Source organism: Pogoniulus pusillus, chromosome 33 (assembly GCF_015220805.1).
Source record: "Pogoniulus pusillus isolate bPogPus1 chromosome 33, bPogPus1.pri, whole genome shotgun sequence".
NCBI lineage: Eukaryota > Metazoa > Chordata > Aves > Piciformes > Lybiidae > Pogoniulus > Pogoniulus pusillus.
This window is the reverse complement of record NC_087296.1, coordinates 1,521,861-1,539,336: the sequence shown is the minus strand read 5'-3', so window position 1 is coordinate 1,539,336 and position 17,476 is coordinate 1,521,861. Positions and strand designations below refer to the sequence as shown.

Sequence of the window (17,476 nt, the reverse complement as noted above, 5' to 3'; positions counted from 1 at the left end):
TTAGGAAGAAGTTGTTCAGCATGAGGGTGGTGACAGCCTGGAATGGGTTGCCCAGGGAGGTGGTGGAAGTCTCATCCCTAGAGGTGTTTAAGGCCAGGCTGGATGAGGCTGTGGGGAGCCTGATCTAGTGTGAGGTGTCCCTGGGCATTGGAACTGGCTGCTCCTTGTGGTCCCTTCCAACCCTGACTGATTCTGTGATTCTATGAACAAGTTCTGTAAGCAGATTGCAAGAAGAAAGCAGCAAAGTTTGGTTTTAGCAGGAAACAGACACCTCACCCATACTGACAGACCACTCAAAATGCTGACTCAAAACCCCTCGCAGCACTGCAGCTAACAAAGGAAATATTATTGCTTTGCTATGCATCAAACCCACAACCAAACACCCACTGCAGATTTCAACCTTACCTCCATTGAAAGCCCAAAGTTTCTAAAATTCCAAAGCCAAATCCCAGGATCACAGATTGCTAGGGGTTGGAAGGGACCTCCAGACATCAAGTCCAATCTCCCTTCCAGAGCAGGACCAGGGAGGTGGTGGAGTCACCAACCCTGGATGTGTTTGAGGGTCATTTGGATGTGGTGCTTAGGGATATGGTTTAAGGTGAATCTTGTAGAGTAGGGTTATAGGTTGGACTCGGTGATTCTGAGGGGCTTTGCCAACCTGGATGTTCCTGTGATAAACCAGTGCAGGGCACACAGGAACACATCCAGGTGGATCTTGAAAGGCTCCAGAGAAGGAGACTCCACCACCTCTCTGGGAAGCCTGTTCCAGTGCTCTGTGACCCTTACAGTAAAGAAGTTCTTCTTCGTGTTGAGGTGGAGGAAGAACTTCTTTTCAAATGTAAGGTCAGGAAACAAAACCTTCACTTACTGAACAGACTTCATTTTATTCAAAACATGGGTTTGCACCCAAGGAAAATGCTGTGTTCAGGCTATTTCAGAACCTCTAAAGATCCCTTCCAACTCAGAGCATGTTATGATTTTATGTCCACAATCTTCCCATGAATGGAGTGGAAAATGCTCTGTAAAAAACCAACCCACACTGTTCAGAGGAGATTATGGTGGAGTCTTTGCTTATCTGCCCCAACAAATGCAACAGTTAATGACCATTAACATCCACAGGCCGCTGCAAAGGCAGAGTTAAAAGTGAAGCCTCCAACAGCTAGACACAAAAGGTCACAGGCAGGGAGCACTGAAGATGCTGTTGCTGGCTAAGGTTGATTTGATCTCTGAATGTGATTTTTTCATTGTTTAGGTAGGGTTGAAAAGATGTTAGGAAATTGATTTAATGCATTTTTGGGCACATTATTCTTTAGCCATATCACAGTCACCCAGTAAGTTTCTGCAGGCATATTGAATGTCATGAATGATAGAGTCTGCCAAGATCTGAAGAGATAAGTCTTAATAACAGTCATCTTTTATAGTCTTCCTGTCTCAAGGACACCCAAACAAACCCAAGCAGCAGCTCTGAAAGGAAGTCACATGTATCTGCCACACATCCCCAGTTTCTTCCCTCAGCTGCCTACAGATCAGGCACACCCGGGGCTCACCACCTCCCCTGAGCTGGCCCCAGGTAGGTTTCCTTCCAGGCTAAGAAATGATCAAACCTGTGCAGAAACTGATGAAGTACAAACTGCATTCCTGCTCCTTGTGTAAGCCTGCTGGGTACTCAGTGTCCAACAACAAGCAAAAGCATTTAACTGAGCAAATTCTCAGCTCACAAGAACAAAGCCACACTTTCTTTGGGCTGTTACTGGATCATTTTGCCAAGCATCATCTCTGTGTTTGGTTTTGACTGAAGAGAAGAGGGAAATGTTGCTACTCTTTGCACAGTCCTGTACAGCTGTTGCAGGTAAACAGTGCTGGTTGGGGAGGGTTTCAGTAGCATCACTCAATTCCTCTTGGAGCATTTTGTTCATAGACTCATAGAACAATTTTGGCTGAAAGAGAGCTTAGAGATCATTAACCCAACCTCTCTGCCCTGGGCAGGGACACCTCTCAACTAGCCCAGGTTACTCAAGGCCCCATCCAACCTGGCCTTGAACACCTGCAAGGAGATGGCATCCACAACCTCTCTAGACAATCCTTCCCAGTCTTGCCACTCTCACAGCAAAGAATTTCTTCCTAAGATCCAATCTAAACCTATTCTCCTTCAATTTAAATGCAGTTTCTCTTGTCCTATGGGTAGAAACTCTTGGGAAAAGTCCTTCTGCAGCCTTCCTGTAGGATCCCTCCAGGTATTAGAAGGCAGATCTAAGGTCCCCCTGCAGTCATCTCCTCTCCAGGCTGAACAATCCCCGTTCCCTTAGCCTGTCTTCACAGCAGAGGAGTTCCAACCTCTGGATCACCGTTACTGAAGCCTTGAATTCATCTGCAGGGTTATTCTCAAACTCCCTCATTCCTACCTATCACCTTACTCCTTTCAATTCAAACAAACACAGGCAGTGTAGTCAGGGACCTGTGGCAGCACAACTACGGAGCTCAGTGTCTAAAATAAAGCAACAGCTCAAGGTAGGAAGAGAAGCAGCAAGAAAATGATAGCCACAAAAATAATTATATATATACACACAGACTGCTCTGAAAATGGACTGACTCGAAGCACAGCAGTTAAAAATGAGCACAACACACTCCCTCAGCCCTACTTAGAGCTTCTCTGGAGAGGAAGGCTTCCACACTTGGCATGGACTCAGCTGTGACCAGTCACTTGCCTTGCATTTCCATTCTGCACAGCAAGCTTCTCAAACACCAGCTCCAGCAGGGGAATGTTGAAAGCTCATTGCTGTATGAACTAGAGAGAAGTTCTGCTCATGGCTTGGATGGGTACTGCCTCACTAGAGAAAACTCTGCCTGCAGGTCCAGGTCCAAAGGAGCTTGGGGCAAGAAGTTCAGTCCAGTTGGTGGCTGGTGACAAGTGGTGCTCCCCAAGGCTCAGTACTGGGGCCAGATCTCTGACACCTTTGCCAGTAATGGGATCAAGGCACCCTCAGAAAATTTACAGATGACACCAAGCTGGGAGAGAGCACTGATCACTTTGAGGGCAGGAAGGCTCTGCAGAGAGACCCACCCAGGCTGGACTGATGGACCAAAGCCAACTGTATGAGATTCAACACTGAGACTTGCACTTGGGTCACAACAACCTCAAGCAATACTCCTGGCTTGGGGAAGAGTGGCTGGAAAGCTGCCTGATGGAGAAGGAGCAGGAGACCTTGGTCAATTGCCAGCTGAGCGTGAGCCAGCAGTGTGCCCAGGTGGCCAAGAAGGCCAAGAGCAACCTGGCCTGTGTGAGGAGGAGTGTGGCCAGCAGTGAACAGTGACCTGCTGAGGCAGGATTGAAATACCTGCTGGTGTCTTTAAAAGGAAAGGTGAAAGTCAGAAGTCTGACCATCCTGGCTACAAGATTCATTTTCCCTTGTGAGTGTTTCATGTTTACTGGTGTAATGATTTGTATTATGGACTGTTCAGCAAGTCCTGCCCTAATTGTGCAGCTTTTAACTAACAGCAGGAACAGGAGTTGCCTGCTACTGCCCGTATATGTGTAGCTCCTGAGCTGACTGAAATTGCTGGTGTATATTTAGCTCCTGGATAAAGACAAAAGCCCAAAAGGATGGCAAGTTCAATTACAACATAATCCACAATAAATTCACCCAGATTATTTCCTCTTAAGTGTGCAATATGCACATGAAAGAGCATTTCAGTGAGAGTGGCTTAAATTCAGTATCAGTTACAACATGACAAAAGCCACTCGCAACTCAACAGCTATTTTTGTCTTCAGAGGAATGTGAACTACTCTGCTGGAGGTACAGAAGGAGCTGGATGTGAAGATGGAGAGAATGACTGGCATTGGAATGGGCTGCCCAGGGAGGTGGTGGAGTCACCATCCCTGGAGGTGTTCGAGACAAGCCTGGATGGAGCCCTTAGTGCTATGGTCTGGTTGATTGGACAGGACTGGGTGCTAGGTTGGACTGGATGAGCTTGGAGGTCTCTTCCAATCTGGTTGATTCTATGATTCTATGGAGTGTTCTTGCAGAGGTGAAGCAGTTCTGAATCTTTGGAAGCAAGGCTGCTAAATTTCACAGAACCCTGGGCAGAGTTAGGAGAACAGTTGGGCTGAGTGATCCTTAAGGGCTCTTCAGACCAAAGCAATTCTCTCAGAAAGCAGAGGTTCAGCTGATTACCCCCAAGGCAAAGATTAAAAGATCCATAAATGAATTAACCTTCTGATGTGCTGATAGCAAAACATCATTATCTAAGGACAACCACTGTTATCTCAGCACTGGAGTGGGGCTGTGCTTCAACCCACCCCACCATAGCCAACAGGGAACCTGATTTTCCACAGCCCAGGCAGAAATGGAGAGATTGCAATATCTATTACCTAAAAATGTGCATTTCATTTGAAAGGCACAGCAAGCAAAGCTACTGGGGGTGTTGCTGGGTGAGTTACTCTGCTTCAGTGGCACTTTGGAAAGGCTGCACCAGAAAAAGGTTCAAGGGATGAAGAGGCTGACCCATGGCTGACCCAGATCGCTTGCAAATGTTCCTCCAGTGATCCTAAACGCTGCCATGAGAGTGGTCTTTGGCTCTCCATGTCCCAGTTCAGTGTGACAGCATCATGACAGGATGTTACCATATTGTTTAATCCATCTGCCAACACACATTACAGCAGGACACTCCAAGAAGCTTCTTCAGGAAACACTGATTTGCCTTGCAGATGGAGGAGTGTGGAAATGGGCACCTTCAAGCTTGTCCTTTGCATTATTGACAGACCCTCTAGTAATTGTTCCTCTGAAGAGATTAAAGAGGATGAAGGTTAAAAGAAGTAGACAAGGCAAATATATTAAATAGGGGACAAAGACCTGGTATTGTTTGCAATGGCTACACAAATATTTGTCTTACACACACACACAGAGGGAAGAGATTTTCTCTTGTAGAAAATACAGTAATAGTAATAAAATATTATTTGCAAGGGCTGTAAAACATTTGCCTTTCCCTCCCCACATGGAAGGGATTTCCTCTTGTAGAAAGTACAATAATGCTAACAACAAAAGTCTAATATTTGAGTTTAAAAAATCTCCTTTTCTCTGGTTTCTTATCTCTGGCGACAGAAACCATTTTCACTCAGCAACCACAGCGAAATGGGAGGCATTGCTTGAACTCTGCATCACTTCAAAAGACAAGTAGCAGCCAGTAAGAAGCCAGTTCCACTTCTCAGCACCCAGCCTCTCGGACCACTGCATGGAAATCATTTTACAAGGCTATTGGTGTTCCAAAGACAGCCTGAAAGGATCCGGGGATATTCCAGAGAGCCCACACTGGATGAAAAGCTTTCTTAACCTACATTAAATCTTGATAATGCAATAATGAGTCTTTTAAAAGGATCATTCTAATTCCCCTATCTAGTGCAATAAAGACTGTATACAGCTAATCTGCTTTGCCCTTTCAATTAAACTCGCCCAGGACGTTCTCTGTAGTCAGCACCCTGAATGAGTCATTAAAATTCTCCTTCTGTCAGAGCTGTGTGCAGCCCACCGTTGTTTTCAGAAATTCCATTAAATCCAAACGGTCTTTATCGCCCCATGACCACTGTGACTTCAATCAGCCGATTTAATTACCTTAGCCAATTGTCAGCAGAAGCAGCAAAGGGAAAGAGGAAGGGCTGTGACGTTATCAGGCTGAAATCTTCCTCTGTGCCTTTTCATCTGGAGCAGTCAATAACAACGCTCCTCACCTCCTCCTTGCTGCCTTCCTGAGGCTCTTAACCTTCCTCTTCTCTCAAAGATTTCTGATGCTGTTTGTAAGACTGATTTTGAACTCCTCTCGGTGAGGATGTTAGCACAGATTTGAAAGCTTCATGTCCTTGGCAGCAAAGTTTTCATTGGCTCTAAACACAGGACTTACAAAGGCAGAGAGCTCCGAGGGCTGCCACATCATCCTTTGCAGACTGCCATCGCACTCCTGATCTGCAGGCAGGGTGCCTTCCCCACTGAAACCACTTGCTCCTTTCTCTCTTTAACCCAGGTAGAAAGATCAGCTCCTTCCACCAAAAGGGGGGCAGCACAACACCCAAAGGAAAGAAAGTGCACCTCCAGCACAGGCCCAGTCTAGGAAAACTCAACATGAACCAGCAGTGGGCCCAGGTGGCCAAGAAGGCCGACAGCATCCTGGCCTGGATCCAAAACTGGATCAAAACCAGTAAGTCCAGAAGGAGTGTGATTCCATGGCTCTGTGAGTAGAGAAGTGATAGTGCCCTTGTACTCAGCCCTGGTGAGGCCACAGCTTGAGCACTGGGTTCAGTTCTGAAATTCACAGGGTAGGAAAGACATCAAGGTGGAGGAGGATCGTGTCCAGAGAAGAGCAAGGAAGCTGGGGAGGGGTTTGGAGGGCATCACATGAGGAGTGGCTGAGGGAACTGGGGGTGTTTAATCTGGAGAAGGATGAGGGGAGATCTTATTGCTCTCTACAACTACCTGAAAGGAGCTGGGAGTGAGGCTGGTGCTGGTCTCTTCTCCCAAGTAACCAGTGACAGCACAAGAGGAAATGGGTTTAAGTTGTGCTAGGGAGGCTTATCTTGGACATTAGAAACACTTCTTTACTCAGAGAGTGGCAGCTGTTGGAACAGACTGCTCAGGGAAGTGTTCAAGAAGCTGTCTATAGTTCAATGGTCATGGTAGCTGGGTCACAGGTGGATTCAATCTCAAAGGTCTTTTCCAACCTTACTCATTCTATGTCAGATGAAACCTATGCAAAATCTTCAGAGGAAGACTCCGGTGCAGAACAATCCATCCCTTGGGATCCCCCCACAGAACTGAGAAATGAAGTGGGGTTTTTCTTCAGCCTCAAAGACTACATGACCAAATACAGCTTCAGTTTGACTATTCTTACAACTCTGACAATGCTATAAAGGAGAACAGGAAAGTGCTAAGCTTTGTAAGAGCTTGGTGTGGGGCTTTTTAGAGAAGAAGTGGGGTAAAAAAAGAAAACCAGTGTTTCTGGCCCAAGTCCAATCCCTGGAAAGGCATTTCCAGCTCTCTCAGCTTTGCTTTTGCTTTCAAGCTGGAGCAAGACACCCTCTTCCCTTGTAGTGCATTGTAACACGTTCAGTTGATCTGCTTGAAGCCAGCAGCGCTCAGGACATGAGCCTTTCCTTGTCTCTGCCTTTCCCATGGAACATGTGAAACACAACACCAGCTTTCCACAAAGCCTGGAAACAATTCTCAGGCCAATGGCCTCTTGAGGTGAAGGTCTTTAGTCTTTGACCACCCTTCCAGGAGTAAGAGAGAGGGTGACAGAACACTATGGCTGTTACCTCCCAGTCACTTGTCCCTCTTCACACCTTTGCTACAGAACAAATTGCGGCAGCAGAGGAAAGGGCTGAAGCAGGGGATTTAAATAAAGGAAGAAGCGTGCTTGGAAGTGCTTCATTGTTCCAAGAGCTGAGCTTCAAGCCTCAGGAAAGCAGAAATAAGCACTGAAAGGTTTTAACAGCCTGGGCTCTTACTGCCTCGGGCAATGAGTCCCAGCAGCTTGCCCCGAGTCACCAAGCCCTGAAGAGCTGCTAACCATTACCTGAGGTGAGCAAGGTACCGATGGTTAACAGCTCTTCAGGGCTTGATAACTTCTCAGAGCGCTGGGATGCTCCCAGCAGGTGAAGGCTACTTTAAGTTGATGGCTGTGGATTTGCTGAGCCCCCGGGGCGCTGCTGCCCTGGCTCTGCTCTTCCACTGGAGCAGTGAATGGGGAAAGCTACGAACCGGGATCCACTGGCGGTCACGGACTGTGGCTTTTGCACGGTGCCAAGCGATAAGGAAAAGGTTTCCATCACACTTAGCACGGCAGAGAGACAAATACTTGGCTGCTGCTTTTCTGCCTCGTCAAGCTGGGACCTGTCCTTTTATCAGTGGCAATGGTTTGGGAACGCTCCCGAGGGTCTGAAAGCCTGGAGCAGCCTGGGCACACTCCTCACGTTCAACGTTTCCTGGGCTTTCTGTGGAAAGCTGTTCCAAAAGGATAAGGGAAGAAGCCTGGCCCATGTACCATGGAGCAAGACGTCATTTGGTGAGGTGCCCAAATGCTGTGCTGCCCTATTCCAGCAGCAGGCAGGAGTCCAGATGCCCGGGTGAGTGGCTCTGGGGAGGGACTGATCCACCCCACCAGCTTCTCCCAGCAAAATCCCCTCCCGCATTTGGCAGCCGAACCCGGGCGGCTCAGAATTCCCGAGGTGGCCGCTAAAAGGTAGCTTGAAAGGCAGGGATAGAGGACAGGCTGGCTAGTCCCAACAAGGAGAGGAGCCGTGGGAAGGACAATGCGAATCCATGGCGGTTCATTTGCACAGGAGGAATGAGGGGGCTGGAGCTCTGGCAGGCTCCAAGCTCTCCCCTGTTGCCATAGCGCTGCTGGCTGAGGAAGAGGAGCGGGGGCTGGCAGGCTGCCTTCTGGAGGGGATCTCCTCAGCTTTCGCTTTTTCTGGGGAAGGACTCCACGGGAAGGCATCGGCATCCCATCCTCCGGCCGCAAGGACATCCCAAAGGGACAGACACCCGAGCAGGGCGGGCAGAAGGAACTCCCCTCACAGAAATAGCCAAAGCTTTTCCACAGCTCTTTCCCTGCTCCTTCCCTCTTCCCAGCCATGTCCTAAGCCGAGGAAGGAACGTCAGGCTCTGGGAGTTCTATCATAGGCAGAGACAGTCAGCCCGCGGCTGGACCAGGCTAAACCCAGAATTCCTAAGGCAGGGATGTGCAACAGGCCCGGCTGAGCAGGGCAAAACCTCTCTCTTACGTCTAACATTTTCCACGTTAAAACTCAGCTGCTCCCTACCTGTTCCTAAGACCAGGGATGGGCTGAGGACAACTCTACCGAAAGGCCAGAGAAAGCATTAGGTGACTCAGAAGCGAACTCACACTTGGGTGCCACAAACAATGGAGTGCAAACTCGTCCACAGGCTGTGGGGATAGGAGGGAGCTGGGAAGTTAGCCTAGGAAAATCCACACCTGTGCAACTGTGTCACCGGGCACTGGAGTCCCTCCGCACCACCCTTCGGTCCCGGGATTATCATTCTAATCAAAACGCGGCTCTCCGGGGCCAGCTCCGAGGAGACACTGATCTGGGGGTGGACAGCCCTTCTCTCGCTGGTGCTGTGGCCAGGACGCATGTTTGTTTACACGGCCACGCTGGAGGGGAAGTCAGACTCCTGGAGAGCGACCCCGGCGCGAAGCCTGCTCCGCGGCAGAACCGCAGCCGGGCAGCGCCGGCTCACAGGCGCTCCCGTCACTAATCTCACGGCCATGCTCAGGGATCGGAGCGAACGCACAGCAAAGCCGGCAGTGATCGAGGGCCCCGCTGAGCTCGGTCCAGAGGAACGCGCATTCCTGAAGACGGTTGCTAAGAGCAACGTGCCTGAAGCACCACCTTTAGACCAGATGGAAGCAGCAGAGAAGCACCACTAGGAATGCAGCACACGACATCGGGAACAGCCTGGTGACTTTTTAATCATTACCCACCTTCCCCTCCAGATAACAGCGTGTGCGGGAGCGGAATTTAAACAAAACCTGACACAAATCAAGGCACAACTCCCAGGCGAGGACGGACGGGAGCTTGCCGAGCCTCACAGAGATGGACACAGCGGCTGCCACAGCGGCTCCTACGGCTCATCTCGGACAGCCGGAGGTCCGCTCTTGCTCCCTCCAGCCCTGCTGTGGTAGACAAGGAGGAGAAGGATGCTCTCGGGAAGCATCTTTCGGACCGCGGCCCCCACCCCTTCCCTGCTCCTCGCCAAGGCTCAACCGCGGGACCCGGCCGGGCAGGAGGCTGCGGGGCACTCGCTGTAGCTCTCCTCAGAGGGCATTCTCAGAGGACATTCCCTGTACCACTCGGACTCACAGCGAACTTTGGCTCCGACCTGCCCTTTCTCACCCCCAAACTTCCAGAGGGGATGCGGCCGCGGGTTTGCTTAAACACCCGCCCAGGCGGGCAGAGCTGCTCGGGTTCGTCCCACGGTCCTGCTGGGATAGTCCTTCAACTGCAGCCCCGCTCTGCTCTCCTGGAAATCCCACCCCAGTATGATCCATGATATTTTAATCTTATTGAGATTCCATTCTGATCTATGATTTTTTGGGTGTTTGGAGGTTTTTTTTTTTGGGGGGGGGGGTGTTTTAGTTTTAGTTGGGGCTTTGTTGATATTTTTTCCGGGGGGGGGGGGAGGGGGAACTCCCACAACTTTCCTGGCGTGAAAGAGCTGTGGTTTTGAAATGGACCTCAAAGGTTGTTCCCTCACCACCGTTCAGGACACGAACCATGTCTCTAACCCTAAACGCCGCTGAGGTGACAAGCAAACAGGCAGAGACTTCAAGGGAAACACCAGCCTAAAGGTCTCAAACCACAGCATTGCGTCCACACAGGATGGGGTCGAGTGGACTAGAAACTTAGCAACTAGTTGACAGGTTGTTAACTGATGAAGCACCAGTTTAGGCACGCTCTGAAGTGCTATGGAAACACAAAAGGTACATTAGGAAGAAGCCAAGCGAGGTGCGCAGAGCCCTTAGGCAAAGGCGGCTGCCTGTCATTTTCCTCTCTATTGTTATTATAATTATCATCATCATCATCACCAACAACAACATCGTGCCGTTACTACGGCTACAATGAGCCGCAGCGACAAGGCGGGGGGGGGGGGGGGGGGGGGGTGAGAAAAAAAAGGGGGGAAAAAAGGCAACCTACCACACAAAGATTCATCCCTCCGGATGCAAAATAAAGAAGGACTTCGGTGCTCGACTCCGGTAGCAGGTCCCAGCTCTCCCCACCGCCCCCCAGCAACCCTCTCCTTAGTCAATCCCACATATCTCACATTCAGGCTTCAATGCAGAATGGGGGAAAAAAAATCAAAGCTCGGGAAGTCTTACCAAATCTTAATACATGTGTGGTTCCTTGAGAATATCCAATCCACAGGAAGCAAAGGAGGACTCTAACTGTGCATCCGAAGACTGAATTAGTTAGAATAGGGGCAATAATCTTCATGATGTTCCGATGCACACACGCTGCCTTGCTTCCCCCTTCTAAGCCGTCAGGTTTCCCGGTAGGGTGAGAACGAGGATATGCAAACTGGTGGCCCCTAGACACGATCACGGCATGGTCACAGAGAGAGGAGAGTCTACGCTGCCCAAACCCATTAGCAATCCCTGCATGTTCTTCATTCACTGCGCCAAGGAGCAACCTTCAACTGCAAGGAATGGTGGGACATCCATGTTAGTCGGGGGGGAGAATCCTTGAGAAATCCAAACACACACAATGTCCAGCCGAGTAAAACCTGGGAGGCAAGAAAGGAAGAAAAAAAAAATCAATATGTAATCCAGCAGGAGAAGCCGCGGAGGGACCGGCGCGGAGCGGGGGAGTCACGGAGCAGCCGCCGCTCCCCGGCGAAGCTTGTGCCGTGCTCCCATTCTGCTGCACTGCCGCACAGCTCCTGACGCCAAGATTAAGTGAGAGAAATTGAGATGGCTCTTCTCTTCTTAAGGCTGCCTGCCAGACACAGCCTTCCCAATCGCTGTTATGCAACCGAGCCGATCGCCTCGCCTTATCGGAGGAGAAAGTAGCCCGGCTTTATTTACAGGCTTCGCCGTGCTGTTAGGATTTGGGTTGCTCCGAACGATAGCTATAAGGGGCTGGAGCGGGGAGGGACGGCTGGCGGGTTGGTGGGGGGGTAGGTGGGGGGATGGTTCGGGGTGTTACAGGGGAAAAGGTTGTGTAAAAATCAATTCATGCATTTTAATAGCTGTCTGCGCGGAAATCACTCAGCTCTGGAGTTGTGAAAGAGAAGGCTGACAATAAAGTCCTGCGGGTCAGCAGAGGAACGTTTCGGCTAAGGAAAAATAAATAAAAACAACCCACGGGGTTTGCATTGACTCGCGGTGATGCTTGGAATAACGGACTGCACGGGCTTGTACCTGCCTGTCCTTAGGAACTCGCTCCAGAGCCAGTGATCCCGGTCACCAGCCTGCTTTTGCAAGACCCAGAGGAATGACAGCGCTAGCAGAGCCTTGTTGAATGCACGGACCTGTTCCACTCAACTTGCTTGGAATTGCCAGCGCTGCTCACCAGGCAGTGACTCGGGGATGTACTGGTTCTATGTTTTGCACTTTATTCTGCCACTCTCTGGTTTTGCACTCTGGTTTCCCTTCACTCTAGTATTATGGAAATATTGCTGTTCCTCCTTGGACTCCCTGTAGTTTGTCATTTTGGAGCCCTCGGTGAGAACAATAGCACTTCCCAGTTTGGTAATGGGATGCTGAGTTTGTATCTGCAAATGCAGCCACAGACTTCTGTCTTTTGGCCAGGTGTTCTGAAGAAGATAAACTCATTCTGTGGACTACTGTGGATTACCCTTGGAAATACAATTAGTTGTGTGCCTGCATCCATTAAAATACATTGAACAAGGACTGTCAGACTTTGAAATCTAAGAGAAGCTTTTACCAAACCTCCTTAAGCTTTATGACAAACATTAAAAGGTAATTCCTTGATTCCCTACCGGGAAAATGAATTTGCTTTATGCTGCGTTCTGCCTACAGACATCTGACTCCCTCCCTGCTTTTTCCTTACCAAAGAAAATATCACTGAGAGACTTCCCCCACAGATACATCCAGATGAACACAGAATAAACCTGCTTTTACAGAAATAAACCCCAGTGATGCCAGGATAATGAGGACACAGAGTGGAATCCATCAGTAGAGCACGGCAGAGGTGAGTTACCTTTTTTCCTTTAACTAACCCCTGTGTATGGTAGGCATCCAAATAATTAAGAGCAGCACTGAAATTATAACCTGTAATGTTGGTACTCTCTGTCCCTAACTTTTTATCACGATGGCTCACTGGTCTCCCTCTGCACTCATTTACTTAAAACACTGTGAAATGCTGATGAGAAGAAGTGTACATTCTGCTGGGGGATTATTAAACATAATCGATTTCCACACACACGCAGCCCACCCCCTCTTAAGATGGAGGCATAACCGCAGTGTCAAAAATAAGTCTCATGAATGGCTAGTTCTGCAGTCTAGCAGGGAATTCAGGCAGCCGGTTTGACTAGCGGAGCACTTTAAAAAGAACACCTAGCGCCAAAAGCAAGGATATCTAGCGACTCCTTCAGTTCGCACTTAGAACATCTCTCCCGACAATGCAAAGAGAAGCTTCTTCCTGTATCTCCCGTTTCTTTTATCCTCTCTACTCAGTTGTGTTCTGTCTTAGTCCCAGGAGAAATAAAAATGAGCCACACGAATACCGCAAACTTTCAGCTTTCTTTGCTTCCCTCCTCTTTTCCTTGGTATTGCTGAAACAAAGACCATTGAGATACTTGTTTGGGTGAATCTTCAGATGTAGCTTCCTCTCTAAATGGCTTGGTTTTGTTGTTGAGGGATTTTTTTGTTGTTGTTTTTATTGTCTCTGTGTGTGCTTTGGCTTTTGGGGTTTGTTTGGGTTTGGTTTTAGGAAGGTTTTGTGTTGGGAGTTTTGTTGTTGTTTGGTTGCCAGGTTTTGTTTCTTTGTGGTTTGGGGTTGTTTTGTGTTTTGTTTGTTTAACTTTTGTTAAGCAGCTTTGAAAATATGATATTGGTGGTCAACTTCATCACATTAGACAAAGACTGTGTCAAGAAGAGCACCTGAGTCTAATTTCCTAAGGTCTTTCTGAAACAAAAAAGCACAGCTACCTGTGATCTCAGCCCAGCACAGCTCCTAACCCACCAAATCATCAAACTTGTGATTATTTCCTCTCACTATTCCACATTTCGCAGTGCTAAATACTATTACATATTTAGCAATATTTAGCCAGGTGCCATTCCAGTCGTGCCAACACACCCCGGAGCCACCTTCGGCCTCGGTACGGAGGACAGAGCCCAGCCCCGGTACTTCAGCACCACGGAGAGCGCTCGGCCCCAGCTCGCCGCCCGCGGCCACCAGCAGCCACCTCCAGTGGCCTGAGGCCGGGTTTATCCCTCCCGGTCCCTGAACAGCACAAAAAGGGAACTGGAATCTTTTATCGGCTGCCTTAAGGACACATATTCCACCCTCGGTTGCGGTAGCTGGCCAGCTGCTCTAGGGCGTATATGGGTTCAGCAGGAGCAGAGCTCTCCTCCTCATCTGCTATCAGGCATCTCCCAGTGCTTTGTGGTAACATCCCTCCCCTTGCCACCTCCCTTCTTCCACACCTGAGCTCCCACCTTGAAGGGAAATCATAGTTAATCCAGAATTATTTTCTGGAAGATATCAGTTCCTCATCAGAACCAAATCTTGTGAGACATCAGAGGTTTAGGATTCACTGAAGATCACAGACCATACAATTAACTACAGCCTAAGATTGCACCACCCTAGACTCCTTTTCTGTTAACTGGACTTTATCTTCATTTCTCCTTCGGGGGGAGGAAGAATAACCTTTTAAAAAGATACTTTTCTGCCCTCCAGAATTATTTCAATACGAAGCAGGTGAATGTTCTTAGCACCTTTCATAGTTCCTTCCCTGGGAGATGTACAGTTCAATAGGTTGGAAATGTCTAATAAAATGTTAAACTGGAGAAGCTGATCTTGCGCTTTGGAGGCTTCTCACCACTGCTACACAGCTCTTTTCAGAGAAGAGGCATTCTGAAATGACCCTCCACACTTCAGTGATCAGCAGCTGGGCAATCTACAGCTCTTTGGACACAGGTTTTGATTCGGGTTGGTCATCTGTTGCAGACATGGTGGTAACACATCTTTAATGTGCAAGGACAACGTTCAAGTGAAGCTGATATGAAAAACAGTACTCCAGCTGCAGACAGGGAAAGAAGAATAGACAACCTGAGGCCTTTAAATCTTCCCTGGGTAATAAAAGCCTCCCACACCTTCAGGTATGTGTCAAGTAGAAATGGTGAGCTTATGTACATGATGTTTCATTTGGAAAGGGGAGAGATGTGATTCTAATTACCTTCTTGTATCAGGTGCTTTTTCCCCCCAGATCTTATTTTTATGTGCTATTACCATAATAAAAGTTAACCCAGCTAGCTGCCACCTACTGGGAGGTAGTTCTGCCACACTGCTTTAAAAAGGGAACGACTTTCATTTTCAGGTCAGAGCTGTGTCTCCAAGAACTGATGATAAGATTTTTATATCACTTTACCTCCTGTTTTGTCCCCTTTCTACCATAGTTGATACAAACATACTGTGTATAGCAGTCCCCAAAGCTTCGCTTCTCAGACATTTTGGGGTGAATCCTGGCAAAGGTTCAGCTTCACATGCCACCACAGTCCTGCCGCTGTTGCAGTCTGCTGTGAGGGGAGCCGTAGCTCGCTGCCACACCTGACCAGCATCTCCAGCTCTCCAGAAACAAGCACTGCAGCTTTGCTGACCGGGCAGGAACAAGTCCTGCCCTGTGAACTCTTCGCCAAAACATTCCGATCGCTGTCGGTATTATCATTTAAAAGCCCACTGCGGCCGCTCGCACATCACTCCCCCCAGCTCTGCAAACCATAGGTTCTCCCTCTGCCTGCTAAGAGTTCAGGCCAAATTTACAACCCAGTTTCTGCTGTGTCGATGATTAATGACATTTTAAGATGGTAATTAATTTTTAGCTAATGGAAAGACGTGTCTTTTAATTAACGAGCTGAGAATGCAATAGCCTTACTCGTTCAGACACTTCCGAGCACCACAGCAGTGCACCTTCTCATCAGGTTACAAGCAGCAAGAGCAAACATTTATGGCATTATCTACAGAGCAGCCTTTCGCCCCTTCAGTTTGCTTCGGGGCTAGGGAAGCTGTGAAGGACCTGAGGAGGGGAAAGAGGATGTTTAATGATTTCCATACTCTACCCCTAAAAAGTTTCTAAGCAAAGTGTGAGGAGAGGTTTTCGTTATCATGTTTTCATTGCTTCCCAGGGCACACAGGGCTCTTGCCTCCGCTCCGCAGTCAGTGATGTCTCTTCCTCAGCACAGTGTCAGTGCCACAGGGCTGGAGGCTCTCCCAAAGAATGCTCGGCTTGTTCAGAAATAAAGGGCAGGAGCGCTGCCAAGCCGAAGTGGGGGCTGGCTGCGGCTGCTGGGTGCAGAAGACCACAGGGGAGTAGAGACCGTTGTGCATCTACAACTCCAGCGAAGTTCGAGACCGTTGCTCCCCCAGGAGAGCGAGAGGCACATCCCCAAGGCTGCCGGCCTAGGGGCAGCGCTTCGGCTGCCTAGGGCAGTTCGGGACTACCTCTAACGCCGGGAGGCTGGCATCGAGGGTGAGAAATGTTCGCTATCCTGGCCTCTCGCCCCTGCTTCCCACCCCTTCACCTGCAGCATGGAGACAGCGATGGCTCTGATGGTGCGGAGCAAGGTGGGAAAGAAGGCGACGGGTTTGCCAGCCCTCGGGAAGAGCAGAGCCGGGCGGCAGGAACCCTGGGACTCCGGGAGAAGGCAAATCGCCGTCTGCTGCTCTCGCCGAGGCGCGGGCACCGTGCATCCCCCCCGCTCCATTTCCCCCTCCCCGCCGCTATCTCCCGCAGCCCCTCACTTGCATGCAAACCCCTCCGGCCGTGCCGCCAGCCGGAGACCCCGGGACATCCTCCTACCTTGAGCTGCGGGCGGGGAAGCTGGGAGGGCGAGGAAGGCGGAGGGAGAGGAAGGCGGAGGCTGGGGGGGTGGGTGGGAGGGGGGAAGGAGAGGAAGGGCGGTGGCAGGACGCCGGGGACTGCCCTGGCTGCGCTGCAGCCGCCGTCCGGACACCACTGACAGCGGCGGCGGCTGAGCGAGGGAGGGAGGGAAGCGGGGTGGGATGGAGGAAGGGACGGAAGGAGGGGATGGAGGGAGGGATGGAGGGAAGGAGGGAGGGAGATCCGCCTCCCGTCGGGAGCGTTGCACAGCGTCCTTTAAAGGAGCCGAAACCCTCTTTCCACGCCGCCCGACCTCCTACTCGGGGTCTCCGAGCCCGTTTTGTGATGACGGACGGGAATTTGGGAGTGAAGGGCTTCCTGGATTCTTCCTCAGAATGGAGTCCTGGCCCCGCTCCTTCCCGGAACTTGCAGACAAGGAGCTCCAGCACTTCCCCCCCCCCCCCCCCCCCCCAAGCTAGAATGGGGTCCGGGAGGGAGAAGAACCCTCGTGTGAGGGCGAGCGAGGAGGAAAAGCCCGCTCCGTAGGAGCCGCGACCGCCTCTGTGTCCCCCCTCTCCGCTCCTAAGCAGCAGCACTGCGTGAGGGGGGCTCTGATCGTACAGCCAAGGCCTCCCATACGAGCCGGGGTGTGAAATGCAGCCTTCGCCTCTCTCCCATGCACAGGCATCCGCCTCTTCTCCCCTGCTCTCCATTTCGTTCGGCTCGGACTTGCTTAGTACCCGGGCAAGATTTCGCACCACCTCACTGCCGCCACCGCCTCCCCGAGGTCTCCTCCCCGAGCAGACAGGCTCTGCCGCTTTGCCCGGAGGATCCTCGTCCCTTCCCTTTTCCCTCCCGGCAATCTCCCGTTCCCGCACCCGCGGGGCAGCGCTACCCGCACCCCG

The 17,476-nt window shown here is 50.3% G+C and overlaps 1 protein-coding gene and 1 long non-coding RNA gene across 7 annotated transcripts in view; one reads left to right on the top strand and one right to left on the bottom strand.

Moving 5' to 3' along the window:
* GRIK2 (glutamate ionotropic receptor kainate type subunit 2) overlaps nt 1-16,696 on the bottom strand; it is a 240,358-nt gene extending 223,662 nt beyond the window's left edge. For 3 of the 6 annotated variants that reach the window (XM_064170069.1, XM_064170072.1, XM_064170074.1), the window contains exons 1-2: nt 16,551-16,692; nt 10,888-11,291 (exon numbers count right to left, since the gene is read on the bottom strand). In XM_064170069.1, coding sequence (XP_064026139.1) covers nt 10,888-11,002 — 115 coding nt within the window. In that variant the 5' untranslated portion in view covers nt 11,003-11,291; nt 16,551-16,692. Of the gene's footprint in view, nt 1-10,887; nt 11,292-16,550 lie in introns of all 6 variants that reach the window. The other 3 variants (XM_064170071.1, XM_064170075.1, XM_064170076.1) reach the window with 3 other exon arrangements.
* On the top strand, nt 11,745-16,551 carry LOC135189548 (uncharacterized). The gene is made up of 3 exons (XR_010308133.1): nt 11,745-12,721; nt 14,702-14,853; nt 15,877-16,551. It is a non-coding gene; the product is annotated as an uncharacterized LOC135189548 (long non-coding RNA).
* Nucleotides 16,697-17,476: the final 780 nt, after the last annotated feature.